This window comes from Mchenga conophoros, linkage group LG7, assembly GCF_057382185.1.
Source record: "Mchenga conophoros isolate Kocher_MC1m ecotype Shallow Benthic linkage group LG7, M_conophoros_male_GT1.1, whole genome shotgun sequence".
NCBI lineage: Eukaryota > Metazoa > Chordata > Actinopteri > Cichliformes > Cichlidae > Mchenga > Mchenga conophoros.
In genome coordinates, this window is record NC_140532.1 from 10,167,622 (window position 1) to 10,187,512 (window position 19,891).

Genomic DNA, 19,891 nt, shown 5'->3' on the forward strand with positions numbered 1-19,891 from the left:
ACTGTACTGTCCCAGCCATAAGTACGAGTGTGTGCGCGCGTGTCTGTGTGTGTTGTCTCAGCATCAGCAAGCAGCACACACGTTGCAACGGAAAGTGTCGATCCCAGAGCATTTTCTGCTTGCTCCATAAGTTTCTTAATACAGCATCAATGGATTCAGCGTTTAATCTCCAGCTCGCAGTAGCTGCTCTCTTTCACCTTAATGCGTTCTATTTCTAACACTCGCATTCACACATATACTCTCGTGCCCCCTCATATTTATCTCACACTCCCACTCTATTAAACTCTGAATGTGGTGACACCAAAATTCGGCTATTTTGGTGTAGTGTTTTTATCAGGAACAGCTACATGGCTGGAACCAGTGGTGTGTGTGAGTATATGCCACTTTGTGTGTGCAATTGAAAGTGAATGTGGCTGTATGGATTGTGTGTGTCTGTGTGTGTGTGTGAGAAAGAGGGAGAAAGAGAGATTAGCAAGATTACAAATTCGTCCTCATAGTCTCTATGCTACCATGGTGCCATCTTCTGGTAGTGAAATACAACAACCAACCTCTGTTCTATTAATTATGCAGCAAACTGACTGCAGTTATGCATGTTTGTACTCAGAATGCAAAGAATGCAACATTTAAAACATGAAATTAAAATTCAATTCACAGATAAGTAGAAAAAGAGTTTAATATAATGACAGGCATCATTTGAAAATAATGCTGAAACTGGGTTTAACATTTCACGCTCATAGTAAGTGCACTCAATACAATACACATTTTATATTATAAGGCATTACTGTACAGTCTGTGGAATATAGCAGCTTGCAGAATCTTTTAGTGTGCACACATTCACACACAGACCATTTTTCTCACTCATGCAAAAATAATGTAGCTGTAAAGCCATCTCAATCACTGACACTGGAAAAAGAAGTGTGTCAAGTTGTTTCAAGGGCTGTTCAGTCATCACAGTGAAACCCATCACAGACAGTAATGTTACAAAGACCACATCCCATCCACAAGAGTTGGAAACAGCAGACTCTGACACGCTAATATCTAGGGTGGAATTAAAATAAGGGTCTGCCAAGGTATGAGAGTGGATTCAGTTCTGGTTTAAACGTGCACAGGCTCACAGGCAAAACTCACTCTCCCTCTGCACATACACAGACATAAAAAACAAACATAAAAAACAGACATACCAATGACTATTCAACTTTTTTTTTTAAACGAAATATTATATTCTGTACAGAAAGAACTTTTGTGCACACATAAAAGGAAAAAAAATACATGTTTTTCAAATCCTGTGAAGACTGGGTAACCATACACTCATTTTTTTTTACACAGAAAGCAAAGAGCATCTTTCAGTCAGGTGTATTGTGTTAGGAGAAGAACACTGAAGATGCAGTTTATTTAGGTATTTCTGTTTATTTGACACCACAATGAAACAGAAATGTGGCTAAAAGCTAAAACACGGAGATAGCACACTTTATATCCACCCCAACATCTGAGTTCCCTTATAATAGATCTATAAGACCTAAATGAATTAAGAGTGTCACAAACACACTCATTAAAATAGTATGTACAGTAAGGACCACTTTATCAAAGCTCGTCATAGTGTCCTTAACGTTGCCCTACCACTGGATAGTTTTCTAAGTGGCCCATTGACGTACTCTACAAAAGCAGCTGCTGAACCACCGAATTTGGTATTTAAAATATTCAAGTAATGCCAGGAATCAAGAGTAATTACATACACACATACACAATTTATGGTGGAACTGCTACCCAAAGGAAAATGTGAATTGGATAAAAAAGATATATACATATATGTGTATGTTTGTCTGTTCTGCTCCCAACTCAGTCAAAGCCATACTTTGTTGTTTCTTGACTTTCTTACCATATGTCTAAGATAAAACATCCACTCTACTGCCATCAGTGCCTTTTGGAATCTGAATATTCTTGTTGATACTTTAAATATTACATCATAGTGTAAGTACATCCTTGGATCAATTTCCTATTGATCTGGACTGTGTAAGTATGCAAAACATATAAACCAGGCATCCTGCGTGCACCACTGGTGGTCTTGGTCAGATTTAGTCCCCCAAACTTTTTTCATTCTCGGTTACGTTTCTAGACGGTGTTGGGGTAATATTTGAAAACCTTGTAGATCCATTGCGTGTAGAAGGGCACGTTAATGAAGATGCTAGGCTGGTTGGCCCGAGCACAGCCTCTGCCATGGACACTTACTCCAACAATAACCCTGATATACCCATCCTGACACACCAGAGGGCCTCCATAGTCCCTCTGCGAAAAAAAAAAGAAAAAAAAAAGAAGAAAGATTAAATTTATAGCACATTTTTCTTTGTCCGTAGTTTTAAACAGCTAACATTAATGTTTTACGTTTCTGACACTCAAATGAAATTGTTCTGTTATAGATATTATATCCAAACATGGGCAGCTCTTTTCTAAAGCCAGAAACCACAAAATCAAGTCTTTGATAGCTGATGAAATTTAGCGCAACAGTCTCCAGCTGCTCTATTTACAACTGACTGAATACTAAGCCCACGGATTCACATAACATTTGTTTGAGATTTAGATCAAACTGGGCTTTGGAAGCACTGTGTTAAACAAAGGCGCTAATGCCCACGTAGATTCACACTGGGAACAATTACTTTATCCATAGGAGTAAAAGCCTGTTCTTGTTTACCAACACGGTTTGAGTGCACTGTATGAATTCTAGTGAGCACTTTTCCTTCTGATCACTAAAACAGTTATTTGCCCTGTGTGTAAATACCAAAACACTTCTTTAGGAAAACAATACAAACTGTTTACAACAGTTTACCTCACACACTCCCTCATTCCTCTTCCCTCCTGCACAGATCTTGTTGGTGGTGATGTGAAGGTTTCCTCTGTGCATTTCTCTACACCGGTTATTCCTGACAATGGGCAGTTCCACTGCCTTTAGCATATCTTCATAGCCAGTGCCTGAAAGAGTTAAAAATTGCACTTCATTGCCTGTGTTTTGTTGTAGTAAATATAATACAGTGCAACACAATGTTAAGAAGAACCCAGGGTTAACATATTGCAAGCATAAGAACCAGAAAATAGGTATGTATACTATAATCCAATATATAATATTAGTACCTTTGGTCTCTCCCCATCCATACATTTTACATATTGTTCCTTCTGGGATGCTGCACCCAGCCACAGGTAGCTGAATCGTATGGACATTGTCTGCAGGAAGGGCAGGCCTGAAAAACATATTTACAAAATATGATTAGCATCACAAGTACAGAAAAATATATCAATATATCACTGAGATTATTTTTCCAGGCACTCACTTAGAGAGCCTTAGGAGGGCTAAGCTGGAGCCCTCAGGGCCACATATTACATGGGCTATACTGACTTCCTGCCTCTTAGACCAGTCAGGAGCGCCCTCTCGAATATCAGAGACCCCCAGCCACACTCGATACTCGCTGAGGTTCGGAACACTGAACAGGCACAAGAAAAAGTTAATACAGTTGGAAATACTGCACAGTTATCATTCTTCGGGTTAAAACTGCTCAAATCCTTTAACTTTTTACCGCCCTACTCCAAAAACCAAAAAGGGAGACAACATTACCATGAGGAGAAGCACTCTCTGTCAGTAAGCACCCACTCGTCTCGTATTAGTGAACCGCCACACCAGTGCATTGATCTGAGAACAGCGCAAAACACAAATATTATATTGAGGTCAAATCTATGACATCCCACAGCATACATGACCTGAAACTGCGCCACTTTGGGGAGAAAATCTCGGGGAAAAAGCTTGTAATCATACTATGACAACCTGACAATACAATTAATAGAATCACATCACAAGCTCTTCGTCAATACATCTGAAACTTCACCAATATATAAGCACACAACTAATAATTATGTTCTAGACAGTCATTGTATTTAATGAATCTGGCTTAATAGGCTAATCCTTATGTTGTTCAGAGAAATAAGAGTATTATAAGTGAACTTCTTACAGTGGTAATCTGTTTTCTTAACCCTGTTTCTTTTCTATATGTACATGCTGACTGATCATAAATGTCAAGGATCAAAGCAAAAACAAACATATGTTGTACATAAATCCTAAAACCCAGTCGACAAGATAAAAAGAAAAAGAATAAGCAACCCTTCAGATTTTTTTTAATCAATAGTCTGGGCAGGATCCTCCACTGTTCTTTAGTAGAGGAAAATGTGTCGAACGCTAAATCCCATACCCTTTCTGTATGCTGACCATCCAGCTGCCTTCTGATATGCTCATTGGACTTCCTCCTACGATCCTCGTTGTCTTATGGACAAAACAGCTCACAGAAGCCTCCTCACCTGGAAAGTGAGAGCGCAAATAAAATATACATTAAATTTTAGCCATAAAGACACGGTCACAGACACAATGACACTGTAGTTAACACGGACATATATTGTTTACATAGTCACAATACAAGAGGCACTCGAGCTGCCTAACGACGCAGCTCAATCATCATCATAAGAACATTAACTGATGAGGCCGATAATTAAGGTGATTACTGAAAATGTTAACAGAACCCATTTGTATTCTGAACTCTGTATGTCAAGAGAGCAGAGGATTCATCATTTGTTCTTCAATTACTATGTGAAAAAGAGTACAAAGTAACACAGAAAGACCAACAGAGACACACAGAAAGGGAAACAGATGCCACCACAACCTCATTATCTCATGCATCATTATAGCTGGACATAAAAGCACCCCATCAAGTTCTGTAGCCAATCAAATACAGTTCAGCAACTGAGCCACTCGCACACACAGGCAGACAGATGAGCACAGAGAGACTCTCACCCAGTTGGATGGTGTTCTGTGAAGCATTACCTGCAGAGAGGCAAGGAGACAAGCAAGTGATCAGGGCGCATTAACTCATACAAGGTAAGAGCCAACCTCACACAGGGGTGTACATTTCACAGTGAGCATAGAGCAACAGCTACCAGAGCCAATGAGTTTGTTTTCCATGTCATGTTTAATTGAATGCAACACGCCTTAAAAGGGTTGCAGTGTATCTGTAGGTTAAAGCTGCTTCCTAATTTTAGATTTTTAGATGTAACAGACGCCACAAGAGCACAACTGCTTATGTTTTATTTATATACTTTAAAGCACTTTTCTCATAGTTTTAAGGTCAGGAGTCATGAATTCATTTATATTCTGATAATCTGCTCATGTCAAGTAATCAAACATGGATGCATTATTCACACCACTAATGGAGGCTTGGCAAGATAACAGATGGTAAGGATAATATATTAAATAACAAATCAGAATTGTAACACAGTTATTTACAAAACAGTAAATGAGAAGGAATCCTAAAATGTGAAATACAACAAGGGTATGGTCTTGTAGTTAAAAGTTTTAAAAAAAAGTGTAAAAAAGAAGAAAAAGATTCATAAACTTTTATAAGCTAGTTGCAAGCATGATGCCTCTGGCTCCATACAAAAACCCTCAGGCTTCCTGATGACTATGGATCTCCTGTGAGTATAGACAGACTTACCCACTCCAAATTATTCTCCCTCTCTCTCTCTCTCTCTCTCTCTCTCTCTCTCTCTCTCTCTCTGTGTGTGTGTGTGTGTGTGTGTGTGTGTGTGTGTGTGTGTTAGAGTGAGAGAGAAAGAAACAGAAGTGAAAACAAAAAACACTAGCTCAGTCTTTTCTCTAGGACTATGATAAAGCTTCAATTACACATTATCTAAGTGACTTTTATGTTTCTGTGTGTGTGTCAGTGCTCATATTGTATGGATTGACACTCACATGGTTTCACATTGCAGTAGTCCCAGGGTATGGCAGAATTGTTGGTGTAACACCAGGGACCATGTTTGTCTTTATCAGGATTTCGACAGTAGTTTCCTTCCAGGCCAGCCGTCGGCATGCCCCTCTCACCACTGAGCAAACACAGAAACCCGAATGATCCCTTAACAAATCTTTCATCAACATTTATTAAGCCCCAAAGACAATGTGAAAACAAAAGAAACATCTCCTTTGCTTTCGTTCTTTCTTTTAGTTTAAGCAGATAATTTGTCTTGTTTTGACAGTTAAAAAAAGGATTTCTACTGATTTATAACTATGTGTAAAAAGCTGAATGAATTTAGCCAGATAGGATTTGGACCGTTAAATACACAGCTGTGTAGGCTCTCTCCCTCCAGACAAGATAATGAGGTGATTTGCAAAGGAATTACTCACTTAGACAGTATGCTCCCACCTACATTCACATATCTAATACTCGTGCAGACGTATCCCACACATGAAGCATTCTCGCTACAATTTTAAAACCACAAACTAAATCCCTTCTCACACCAAATTCCTTAACTAATAAGGTGGTGAAATCATAGCAATCAAGGGTTTAAAATTCATGTTTATTTATATTATCCTTCTGGTGTAGCCAGCTCTCTCTCTGACTTCCTAACCCCAGCTTTTGACCCATTAGAAGGAGCCATACAGTGGGGTTGAGTGGCTTTGAAGTGTTCCTGTAAAGGAGCGAATTTAGGGTCAAGGGTGAGTTGTAAAGAGTGCATCGCCCAGCCAAGTTATCTCTGGGAGTCTTTCTTGCTCAGCTGGGTCATTTTCAGGAAAACGCTTCTCAAGCCATAAAAAAGCTGTAGGGGAGGCTAGGAGTTGTTTTCTCCTCTGAGAACAAGTGGCTTGCCTTGACTGACTAACAACAGCGAGACTTAAGTAGAGGTCACTTACAAAGTGCCTCCCTAAAACAACACCATGTTTCAGATTTGCACACATGGTTCTAGAAAACTCAGATACACTTGCATAGCAGGACTGTCGTGCACAAGGTCGTCTTCTGTTCAAAATTTGTGTTTTCTTTCTTCTTCTTGTCTCACTGAGTGCCTTAAAATCTCTTACACTTTGTTGGGGTCTGTGGGTTAACATGTTGTGGACCGGTGTGACAATTTAAATGTCTATTTTAGCCAGTAGTGCTTGTCTACAGTTTTATTAATGGTGCAAGTCTGTTTTCTACATCATAGTGAAGTTTGGGAAAGTGATTAGGAAGTAGCAGAGATCCAGTGGGCCGACCTGTTGCTGTGGTCTCTCCAGGGAGCACAGGGCAGGTTTGATCTAGTCCTTGACTGCTGTCCTTGGTAATTTTCTCCAAATCTTTCATAGCAGTCTGGATTTGGAGAAAATGAGATAGAAGAATTAGATAGGCTGTCTGGACACATACTGCGTGTGCAAACAAATAAGGGCTTTAAACAAAAACATGCAAAACAGTCTCTATAAATGTACAATTATGCATGTGGTGCTGTTCAACTGAAAAGCTAGAGTAAAAAAAAAACTGTGAATTGTGTTCAAATATGAGCAAAAGAATACACAACCCTTAGCTGAGCTATCGTAGTTGTTGTAGTGGTCCTACTTTATGCTTGGCTGGAAACACAAAAGTAATCCTTGACAATGATAAATGAGAAAAATACCGCCGTTCATAATTTTTTTTAGCTGTTTGTTACCCTTCATTTAATTTACAGTATTTTGTATATGGGAATGTATTGAACTCTCAAGCGTAAACCACAAGATAGCCTCAGAGTGGTTTTATAATTCCAATTCAAGCCCACTCAGTCTCGAAAGAATATCCGTTAAAATCCCTTAGGGAATCTGAATTTGCCTACTCAGCTATAGATCTGCATGTAGAACTTCTAAATCTACCTCGAAAAGAATCTCAAATGGCACTAATCTTTCGATCTTTTTTTAGTGACCAGTAAGAACTGACCATCCTGAGTTGCTGTCAGATTTTATTTGTGTGATACATGGTGGTCAGTCCTTCCCACACTCTTACAGGGCAACAGCTTTCCGCTGGGATGTGTGTGGTTACAAGATCTCTCTCAGAATATGCGCATTTATCTGCTTCCGATGGAGAGAAAATTGTCTTTTCCCTTGCTCCTGTCAAAGCCAAATAAATCCGTTGAGTCTCTCACCGCTGACAAGCCTGTTTTGGGTGCCACACTGAGGGATATTAATGCAGGACATTGTGCGGACTCTTGGGTCTGTAGTGAAGCACCAGGGGAATTCTTGGCCATCTGGATTTCGACAGAAGTTCTCTCTCAGGTCCCTGGAAAACACAAGAGAAAGTCATGCTGTAATCTGCTAAAATGTAAGTGCAAGGGTGAGTGAGTGGATGGTTGTATCATGTAAGTTTCTGACTCACTTGCAGGGGTATGCTTCAGGCAGGAATGTATGGTTATGGGGATACTGAGAGTCCCAGCGCTGGCAGGTAAGTCCAGTGGGCGTCATATCTACTGCTCCCCTGTAACCCTCTCCTCTGCCCTGGTAACACTCAGTTGTTTCCACCACATTACTTTTAGGAGGGGTTTCTAACAAATATAGACAAAAAATTAATAATAACACATGTTCTTAAACAAACCAAAAGGCAAACCAAAATATAGCAAGGACAGTATAAGTATATAGAAAGCTTAGTAATTTAGGCTCAAGATCTTGTGCTCTTGCAACTAAAGATGTTTCAGCATAACCCCCAAAAGTCAATCTTTATTTACATATGTTAGATAAACAAATCCTCTTCATATGAGGATTATCTCTGGTATATGAGGAGAATTAAACACTACCAACCACAACTGAGGGCTAACCCAACTCTTAAAATCGTGGTTGTTTCCCTCAACATATGTAATGCTGAAATAAAAAAGGAATTCACGCATAAGGCAATATGAAATGCATATGAAAATTAATTTTAAATGCCTCAACTACAGTGTATAAATGGGGCCAGTGTTGCCAACTTAGCGACTTTGTCGCTATATTTAGTGAGTTTTCAGACCCCTTAACGACTTTTTCTCTAAAAAAAAGTCGCTAAAAAAGACACTTTTACTCTCAACAAGCAGCGGGTGCTGTAACGCAGTCAGTTCTTATTTTACTCTTTTACTCTTATGCTGTTTTGTGGATCACAAGGTTTAATATAATTACTTATAAACACACACACACAAAGTAACTCCACCAGAGTGCCTATTTCGGGTCACTTTTGCCGGTCCAAGCCCGGGTAAAGGAGCAGGGTTGGAATTGTGACATTAAAAAAAAACAATAATTGCTAAAAGAAATTTAATTTGTAGTTCTAAATAAACTCTAAATGCATTTAGGACGTTTTTTACTCACTTTATGTCTCTTCCACGATGTTATTTCTCTCTCCAACTACATAGGTTAATATTAGATTAGCATGACCAATTATGCAAATTAGGCGATAACGTCATTTAGCGACTTCTAGCGACTTTTAGGACAACCAATAGCGATTTTCCTTACTGAGGAGTTGGCAACACTGAATGGGGCTAGTTTGAATCTGCTCAAATTTACCATTTATGATTGCACTAACATAGAAAAAAAGACAGTGTGAAAAGTTTGGCCACCTAATTTACACTGTGCACAGAGATGGTGAAGAACTGATAAAAGCTTATTTAGTTTAAATGGTGTATGAAGAAATTTTGAAAACAATTGCTGTGAGTTACAGATCAGTGAAATGAGAGCGGTAAGAGAAAAAAAGTGATGAAAACTGAATAAATTATGGTAACTTTGAACTGTATAGAAAGTTGAAAAACCCCCAGGAGGTTTTTTATTTGCCTGAAATTTGTATATCGTTCTCCATGAATGATTTTCCAGGAAGATGTTTCAGGAACTTCCACAGGGTCAAGGTTCTGCCACTGTTGTAATTTACATTTTCACACGAAACATAAACAAATGAGTCTACCAATATATCAAAATATGTTAGTCTGAATGCCATCCTCTGCAAAAAAAAATTGGTAACTGTGAACTGAAGTCAAACAAAAAGTGTGTTTGTGTAACATTGCTGTGGAAAACATTAATATAATAGATACAATTACACTGATTAATGTTGCATGCTCTGCCATAAAAGTGTATGTATGTTCAGAAAAGTACAGCTTGCCAATGGGGCACTTTTTTGGGGGGTTGTGGGGTAAATTGCCTCCTGGTAAATTTAGACCCTCACTGTGCAGAATTCAGTCTCCCAACTGCCAACACCTACAATTCAGACTGCAACAAACAATTTGCTCTGATGGCAGCCAAATTAGTTGGCCTAAAAATGACACTGTCCTCATCCCCAGGTTTTATCATTCCATGATCTCAAGATACATCCACTTTGTATTAGTGCACAGTGATGTCAATAGTAGCAAACAGCCAGGATTATAGATGTATTCAGTGTGACAGTGTATTTGAAATGGTGCCAAATACTCTTAGTACACTGACTATCTGACATCAACAGAATAGCTGTGGTTTTGAAAGAATGCAGTTTAGCTAGGCTCAAAAAGATAACCAAGGCACGAAATTGAGTCTGCTGTACTTGTCTTCACGGAGATCCTCATTAGATAGTGCTACAAGTTCATTAACCTGAGCATTACACGACTGTACCCGAAAATGTACAAAGCGCCAGATCTTCAAGTCTCTAAAACAGAGATTTGCTGTGCATAGTAGATGCATAAAAATAGGTTTGAACTAGTTTGACAGTAAACAAAAGAAGGGGCCTTATCAAATGAACACTTTATCTGTTTGTCTCTGTGTGCCTTGTTTTGATTAAGACTAACTGGGTCGTAAACTTGGTCTGTTCCCAAAAAGCTCCCATAATAGAGAAAGAGTGAGAGAAGGGTTGAATGCCCTGGGTAGAAGACAATTTTTATAGAGGAGAAAATAAGGGGGAGAGAACAGTGAATCACTGGGTCCACATGGTGGAGTGCCATCAAGTAAACATGGAGCCAGGACTGCTGATGCTTCTAGCAGGAAAGCAGGCCGGTCACAGACTAAAGAGAATAAAGCAGAGTCCAACAACAACACCAGCTCTGTTTCTATTTTATGTTCTTGAAGAATCCAGTGTCTGACTTGTCACTGATTGCAGGGTGAACTCCAAGCACGCAGTGTTTGCTGGTTTACTACAAGTGCAAAGACACACAAAGCCAAAGCCAGATGTGACGCACACACGATCTCTTAAACATCAATCACACCGTTTGCACTAAGTGTATGAGGTGTAAATGATCTGCTTGTAGTGTGTGTGACCCTGGTGTTGTGTCTGCATGTGTAACACGAGGTTAATGTAGAGCAGTAATTCAGACCTGTGCAGTTTGACTACCACACATAAGAGCTGGCATAGAACAATAAACAGAAAGCCAGTGGTGCAGGGAAAAAAATAAACATTCTGGCTATCAGAGAAGACATAACAGAGAGCCAACCCTAAGAGGGAGGGGAGGGGGGCTCTGCATCTGTTTGTGTGGGTGGGTGAGTGTGTGTTTGTATATTCTTTAGCATTAGCCAGGAAGAGGGGAGGAATGGTAAAATGAAAGGTACAGGAAGCAGTAAATTTTGCTGCAGTCAGTCATACTTTGTCGACCCGCACTGAGCAGCAACACTGCCACTAACAGAAGGGCATAGACTGCTCCGTAACATGCATGACAAATGGTAATGGATTCAACCACACACAAACAAACATGAATATATGCTCACCGCAAACTGTGATGTTGCAGTACTCCCAGGGTGTATTTGGGTCTGTGGTAAAGCACCAGGGTCTTTGGCGTCCGTCTGGGTTTCTACAATAGTTATCATCCAGGCCTTTGTCAGGGTACCTAATACAAAACAGGCAGAAAAAATATGTAAGCAGAAACAAGACTCAAAAGCATTGCAAATAAATAAAATATAAAACAACTATCACACACTTGGAGGACTCATGAGGATGTTAACTGCCACTATATTCTGAAAGTCAAGAGATCCATGTTTCTATTTTCCTGCTGATTCACAAGCAGTGCAAAATAGTTGAGAGACAATTCATTGCATGTAACCGACACACTAATAACTCTTCTGAGCTCAGGGGAGTGAGGAAGATAATGAGTTGCACCACTACAGGTGTTCTACAGTAAGTCATCCCAAAGTCCTACATCCCTTCAGGCCTGTAGCCACTAGGCATGAAGTATCAGGCAGTGGGACCCTCTTATTACATTAGTGCTATGAGCAGTCTGGGACCTCGTTTACATAAACAGTGGGATGATTAAGGATGTGTTAGCGAGTCCCCACTAATCCAGACCACCTGCCATCCCACTAGCTGTCTTGACACAGATGCACACAGCTGACGTGTACACACCCTTTTTGAAGATCGTGCAACGAATAACAATATAGATTAAAATATATGAAACCTTAAAACAGGTATAAATGAATAACAGCTTAGGCCCAAGTCTGAGAGTTTAAAGCAATTTGGGACAATTAAGTCAAAATGAAGCATTTTCCCAACATATTATTGTTAAATACACACAAAAAAAAACCACATAAACACACACTGGATTCCAATATTATTCCTTTGGGGAAGGTTTTCACTAACTGAATCCAAATCACTTCATCACCAAAGTAAGTGCAGCGAAACTACATTGAATTACTTTATGAACCTTTTAAAACATAATGTATTCTCATGCTATAAACATGCATGCAAGTAGATGTGATTGAGCTTGCACAAATTTTGTGCGCTGCAGAGGTAAGTGTGTATCTGTGTGTGTGCAATTGTGAGCATCACCTCTTGGGGTGGTACAGGTGTTTGTGTGGGTCATCCAAGTCCCACCGCTGGCATTCTTTTCCACTTTCTGTGTGGTCCATTGGTCCTCTGTAATCCTCGCCAATACAGTTGATACACTCAACTATACAGCAGAAAAACACATGCACATATCTTAGAAAAATGCTAAGTTGATCAATGAAAAATCATATATCCAGAATATAAATGAGAGGTGTGTTTTTTTTAGTAGGATAGCCATGGGCTCACAAAGGAATAGAGCTGAAGATCAAATTGAATACACTTTAGCGTTTAATATTAGATTCCCAAACTGTTAAGCAACATTTTGAACTAAACATTTTGATAACATAATACTTAAAGTGGGATAAGCAACATTTTTTTGTTTGTTACACTAGACAAACAAGTCGTTAACAGCCTTTCACCATACTAGATTTTCAACTGGGCTGTGCAAGAACTGGATTTCTACACCTACTACAGTGGAACCCCGACTTACGAAAATAATTCGTTCCAGAGGGTCTTTCGTAAGTCGAAGCACCTTTTTCCATCGCCTTTTGAGTGAGGCGATGCTGGCTGGAAACGAAGTTCTTGGTGGAGGAAGAGGTGGCGTTTCGTTAAATGGGGACTTTGTAAGCCGGGGTTCCACTGTATATCATAATGATCAGTTTTGGCCAATCAAAGTACTTTATTCTTGCATACTTCAGCTTTAATGAAGACTCGTTATAAACAAAGATATTTAAAATATGGATGCAAACATTAAAAAGTTTCTTGGATAAAGACAAAGCCTCATTTTCTGCCTGGTGAGTAGAATACACTGTCTAGTGTGAACAACAGCAAGGATCCAGATTGGAAACAGATGTTTGTGAGTCCACAGGCTGCACATGTATTTGTGCTTGTACACGCCATGTTTGCGTGTCTGTGTGTATGTTTCCTATTAGGACCACTTAATTTCAGGAGAAACCCTCCCAGTCATTTTTTTACTGGGAGAGCACAGGCTTTTTATCAAAATAAAATGTCATTATCTTTGTTGTACAACTTGTGTCAGTTAAAGAGCAAGAAGGATTCCCATTTTGTCCTACCCAACCACAACCTGGCGCCTCATTAAAGTGATCCAGTGCCATGCATGCTGAGGAAACAACCCCTCTGACAGCATGAATCCCCGAGGATTAGATAACAGAGGTCATTATCATCCCCTCCTTCAGTGCCTGACAGTAACATTGTGCGATATAACATAAAGGCTAAAACATGCTGAGGAGGCCCTCTTCTTTCATCACAACCACATGTATGCCACAGGGATGGATATAATGGCTAACAATTGATGTTGAGTAGACGACAGGGGGATTAATATCCCGTAACATTCCAACACTTCAGGTTCAAACCCTTTACAAACCCTGAGCCTGATGGAATGAGAGAGGACAGTGTAAACCAAACCACACACCTGGGAACAGCTGCAGCTGGCCTCAGCAAGTAACACACGCACACACATATAGATAGATAGATATCACAAGAGAGCACAGTTTAGGTGAACTTGCTTAGTCCAACTATATGATTGCCTAGTTTGCCGGAGCTCGTTTCAGGCTATCAAGCCTCAATTGATGAGATAATGCAGATTGCAGAATGGGTATTATTTTAACATTAATATGTGCTCATATAAGCACTGATATATTTCTGCAAACGTGTGTGCCTGTGTGTAAAACCCACCTTCTGAACACTGTGGTATGCCACACTCCTCATGTCTGAAGTGTGGCCGAGGGTCAGTGGTAAAGCACCATGGGCCAACAGCAGAGTTGTCTGGGTTGCGACAGTAGTTTTCCCGGAGGTCCGTCTTCCTGAACGTCTTAGACATGAATCTGTCAGAAGCAGAGCTGCAGTTACAAAACAAACACATGTACCAAGACCTGCTGCCAAATACAGCGTTTCGGCTCGCATGCAGAGCAACTTCTTTTTGAAAAACACCAAAAGGTCACAGTTTGTGGTCTCTGGTTTTAATCTCTGACAGAATGACTTCTCCTTGCTCATTTACAAGAGTGCTGCTCTGTAAACACCACCAGTGGAAATTAACAAAAATAAAAGTTACTGACAACTATGCCAAAGGACTGAATCATCAGTGACACAGCAGTCTTTTTTTAGGGAAAACAGGTTAATACTTAAAAGCAAAGTTAGTTCTCCATGAGGTTGGCGTTGGTGGACGTAACATAAACATACTGACAAATGACTCATATCTTTTACATCAGGGAAGCACATGGCTGTAGTCACCAGCTGTGATGATGGACACAGAAAGCATAGCTTGTTAGACAAGCGGTGTTTTTCCACATGATGGGGAAAAGATAAAGCTATGAAATAGTCCTTCACTAGATTTGGTAATGACAGGTACAAAAATGAGAAGTCTTTGGTGGGCAATCTATGGAGGGGGAAACCTTACACTGATAAAAATGCTATTTGAACTTGTGTCTGTGTGTATGTGCGTGCATTAATCTGTGCTTGCGTGTATGTCAATTTCCCATGTCTGTAAGTGAACTGATAAAACATACAAAGTGCCTGGGTTTAATTACCTGATTTACAGAAAAGTTAATAACGGCCTGATAAAGCAGGTTCACTGGAGGTGCAAACGTACACTGCCGGCTTTGATTCGACACTACAAAGCCTTTCAAAGTCGTTTTAAATCTCTAAGGAGAAAGGGCAGTGGGATTTTTCTTTTTTACTGAAGGTTCAACACTATTCATGTGCTCTTTGTTTTGGAAATCAGGAAATTGGTGGCTATCTTTCAATCTTGGATTACCTTTAAATATGAAAATGATAAAGAGAATAATGAACAGAATTCCAACAATGTGGAAAAAAGAGGAAAACAGTTTAAAAACAAAAGAGAGAGGAGGTAGCATAGGGTTCAGCGATAAAGTATGGCTAGTGTACAGTACAGTCATCTTTGATTTTCAAGGAAGCACATAGCTCTCTCTGTCGCTATTAAGTCTACAGTGGATCTTAGTCATATAGGCTTAGATTAATGTAACTATATTGTTGCTTACTGGGTAAAAAATTATGCAACTGCACTGTGCAATGTAACCGAGATCAGTGCAAATTTCACTTTTGTCATCTTTTACTGGCATCTTATTATTTTAACTTTTTTCTTACTTTGAAAAATATCTTATCAGCAAAAATAGATTTAGACATTTAGGGGACATACCTAGAACTTAGATTTAACCAAATGTGGCATATGCCAGTAAAAGTAAAATACACACACTTGAATTCACACTACATACACATCTAGATAAACAGTAGGTCCACAGCAGGAAATGATCTGTGACTGTGTAAGGCGTTACAATGAGGTCAGTTCTGATGAATGACTGCTCCCAGGAGCCTAATCAACCCCTAATATATCATACTCATATATACATATGCACACATACAGACCAGCCTCTAGCTACTAGCTAATTGCATTACTAGCAGGCCAAAACTAACAGTAAGAAAGAGCTTATAACACTATTTTGTTTGACATTGTGGTGTAAAGTACATCAGATTCTTACTTGTGCTCATGAGGAACAGGAGAAGCCCAGGCCTGGCACAGGATCCCACTCACAGTCACTGACCTCCGCCCCCTGTAACTCTGCCCTGTTCCTACAATGCATTCTCTAACATAGTCTGAAATAAGACAGACACAGAGAATGGTCTTGTAAATGTGATAAGTGCTTTGCATACAGAGCCAGAACAGATAATAGAGAAAACAGACAGAAGGAGATTTTCATCTGAAACACTGAGCTTAACGGAGATGCGACAATGCCAAAAGTCAAATCTGCTTTCCTAATCATCTTTAAAATCTGGACTCAGTAAAAAATATGTTACACAGCCGGCATGTTCACAGTTCACAGTTGTGGTCAGTGTGATTGAAAACGGGTGGGAATTTCCAATATTTACATAAACACCGCTTAATGACAGAAAATGAACCATGATGTGGCCCAACCCAATAAACATGCCAATAGTCCTTGCCCTTCCTAGTCTTCCCCCCAGAGGGTTCCCATCATCACGGAGCTAAAATCACTCTAGCATAAATTGTTATGAAATGGATATTATTTTTTTCTAAAAAATGTAAATCAACAAAACCTCTACAGAAGCAGTGGTGTCTATTGAAAGAAAGGCTACCTCAAGGATGTGTTTTTTCTGAGAGTCAGAGACACTTGTTGTGTATGTATCAGCTGGGTGAGCAAAAACATGGAAATTTAGAGCACCTTTCTTCTCATACAGTTGGTAGTTCATGTTCTGCTGGCTCTGAACTCCTGGTGAGTTCCTGTCGAAGGACAGCCACTGGCATTTCCTGTTTTTATGATCATACACAAATGCTCTAGAGAATAAAGAGGATTGGAAAGGAGGAAGAGAAAACAGGAGGGAGAGTGAGAATAATAATGGTCAGTTTTATGACATCTTGAAGTAAAAGGAAACCAGTAACATGGGGATTCTGTGAGTACACAAAGGTGAGGCCTGCTAAACTAACCATCAAAATTCATGCATCATGCAAACATTAATTAAGTAAGACGAACTGAAAGCCATTCCCATGTTACCAAAGTAATATCCTGAAACTGAAAGGGTAATGACATTAGCATGGACAAACCTGCAGGTAAAGGGGAGCCTTTTGTTGCGGCTGCAGGCTTTAGCACATTTCGATAAGCTCAGCTTCCTGCTTTTGGTCAGGTGGGAGGAATCAGAATGGACCATCAGTTGAATGCTGTCAGTTTTCTGGTAGTCCTGGAGAGCATTTCTTCTGCCTTCTGATACACAATTACAAAATGTGGTCACAATTACTGAGTAGCATTAATTTGACATTTTACATTATTAATGAGACTCAACTATAGGTAGAGAGAGCATCATTAGGAAGGGCCTGATGCTGTTGTGGTTGAACACGGACAGATAGCTTTATGACAGTCTACAGACTTGTCTGGCTCTACATCCATGACAAAAGTAGTCTTAGTCTGCCCATTCTAAATTGTATATATTAACACAAGGGATACTAAATACTACTTCTAGTAATAATAATAATAAAATGAATTCACACAAACAAAGTATTCTTTGTTGTCTGCTGATGAGACTGTCTAGAAAACGTCTCAAACACCTCATTTCTTTTTATTTTGCAAAGAGCCAGACTTTCATTAAATTTTAAGTGGTCTTAATTCTTCAGACTTTCTGCATATCTTTCAGTTTTTTTCTTTTTCAGTTATTTTCACTCCAGTCCTTGTTTGTGATCATTTTCACAGAAATATTTTCTTTTTGTGTGTTTAGTCACTTAACAAACAAAAAAACTATGAATCATTCAACCATTAGAAAAAAAAAGCACTTACACCAAGCAATAAAACAGTATTGTGTCTACATGTAACAGGCAACTTAGCAAAACAATTTAAAAATGCATCTTGTGCACTCTGTAATAGTATTTTTGCACCAACAAGATGATTCCCAAAAAGCTTTTGCATATCTGGCTTGATGTGCACTTTAAAAAAAACTGAGGAAACTGGACAGATGGAAGACAAAAGAAGAAGTCTTTAAAAAAGCCATGGCCTTAGAGAATGAAAAAACAAAAACAACTGTAAAACTGCAAAAAAAAAAAAAAAAGACCTGACACAGGACCTGAGAGATGCATTTTGGCCCTTTAGCGGCTCTCTCTACTGCTCACCAAAGCCTCATCTGAAATAGCCTCAGTGGGAGGCTGGCTTTTAAAAGCCATATTTAAGGAAGGGAAACAAGGAGAAAATGCATAGGTAATGTGCAAGAACTGGACTGAATATGAGTGACAAGAGAAATCAGATCCAAATAAATATGGAGGTCAGCAGAGACGTACATTAGTGAGTGTCTACAGCCATCTGTGAAACAGAGTGGATGCTCTGTCAATGTTTGGAGCTGAATGAACGCATAAAAGTACCAACAGATTTTGGTCACCATGGAAAGCATCTGACTAACAGTAGTTTCATTTTTTTAGCATGACAATGATCAAAACTACACTCCCAATGCAGTAAAAGTATACCTTGTAGAAAAACACCATGGAACACTATCAGTCATGGATTGGCCTCCCCAGAGACCGGACCTCAACATTTTTGAAGCAGCATCCATAGAAGAGCTTTGAATGACCTACACGAAGCCTGGAGAACTATTCCTGAAGACTACTTGCAGAATTGCAAGACAGCTTGGCTAAAAGAGTTCAGGTTGCGTTGAAGAATAAAGGTGCTCATACCAAATACTGACTTCAAGTTTCTAAGAATCGTGCAAACGCTGTTCTTGCTTTCAAAAACCATATTTCCATTTATGTTTGCAAACGTTTCAATAAATCACTGCACCTATTTCCCCATTTTCCTGCTAAAATATAAAGAAATGAGCAGTGACTCAAGCCTTTTGCACAATACTTTATGTGTGAAGAAGTCTGCTTTAACTGTGCATCCCATTAGGTTTACAGCGTCCAATGGGATGCACAGTCATTTGTCACTGGCCCCAAATGAAATCGAGGCTGACACACACACAAACACATAGAGAACATACAAACAAAAATCGTTGAATCACTTGAAGGGAAGACGTCACACATCAGAGTTGATTTCAGATTCAGTGTCTGGATAGTTTACTATGTGGTAAGCAAGCTGGGGAGCACAGAGTACCAGAGGCCTAGTGTTTGTCCGCTCGTCAGCTTGAGTTGACCGGCTGAGTGCCAAGAAGCAATGAACCGCGAAAGTTGCACTCAGCTAGAGGGTGACTGCACGATTGATTGGATTTTAACAGGTCACTTTAGGTGACAGTGGGTTAGCGTATAAGCAGATGTTTTTTTCTTATCACTTACCCAGTGTTCATTCAGCTAAATTTCAAAGCGATACTGTATAGTCCAATGAGCTCTGGTAGTGAGTTAGAATGAAAAAGCTCTGTAATTGCTCTTAGCAAAAGCATCTCTTTTCACTGAAGTCCAGTCTTAAAAAATACTGCCAGGGATGTGTTTTGACTCTAAGTAACGCTAACCCATAAATCGCGCACCACCAGATTGCATTAATAACACACCTATACAGAGTTAAACACAAGACGAATGTGTTATTATCCGAACATCGCAGCGACAGTAATAAAATCAGATGATTCAAGGCACTCCTAACTCGTGCTTGACAGTTTGTTGTGCAGGGAGCGCAAACCAGTGCGCTCACACGCTGGCTCTGGTGTCACACGTTGGGCAGCAACGGGAGCAGTTGTGAGTAGTTTTCGGCAAACTTACCAGAGCAAGAAACGACGAAAACGAATCCGAAAACGAGCTTGTAAATCCACATGGTCTCGTCACGCAACAACGGTTTCTGGAAACAAGTCGGAAAAGCTGCTCGCGTTGCTGTCGGACTGCAACCAGGAGATGTTGCTCCCACCACTGCACAGAT

General features: G+C 39.7%; 1 protein-coding gene across 1 annotated transcript; it reads right to left on the bottom strand.

Annotated features, from left to right (window-relative positions):
- Window positions 1–675: 675 nt before the first annotated feature.
- hgfb (hepatocyte growth factor b) lies at window positions 676–19,891 on the bottom strand. The gene is made up of 18 exons (XM_085282007.1): window positions 19,738–19,891; window positions 17,119–17,275; window positions 16,739–16,851; window positions 16,040–16,154; window positions 14,220–14,368; window positions 12,528–12,648; window positions 11,474–11,592; window positions 8,175–8,340; window positions 7,945–8,078; window positions 7,052–7,145; window positions 5,780–5,910; window positions 4,826–4,855; window positions 4,230–4,335; window positions 3,602–3,676; window positions 3,321–3,470; window positions 3,124–3,230; window positions 2,822–2,964; window positions 676–2,283 (listed from the first exon to the last, which is right to left on the bottom strand). The coding sequence occupies exons 1-18, from the start codon at window positions 19,787–19,789 to the stop codon at window positions 2,110–2,112; spliced, it is 2,136 nt and encodes a 711-aa protein (XP_085138133.1). The 5' UTR covers window positions 19,790–19,891; the 3' UTR covers window positions 676–2,109.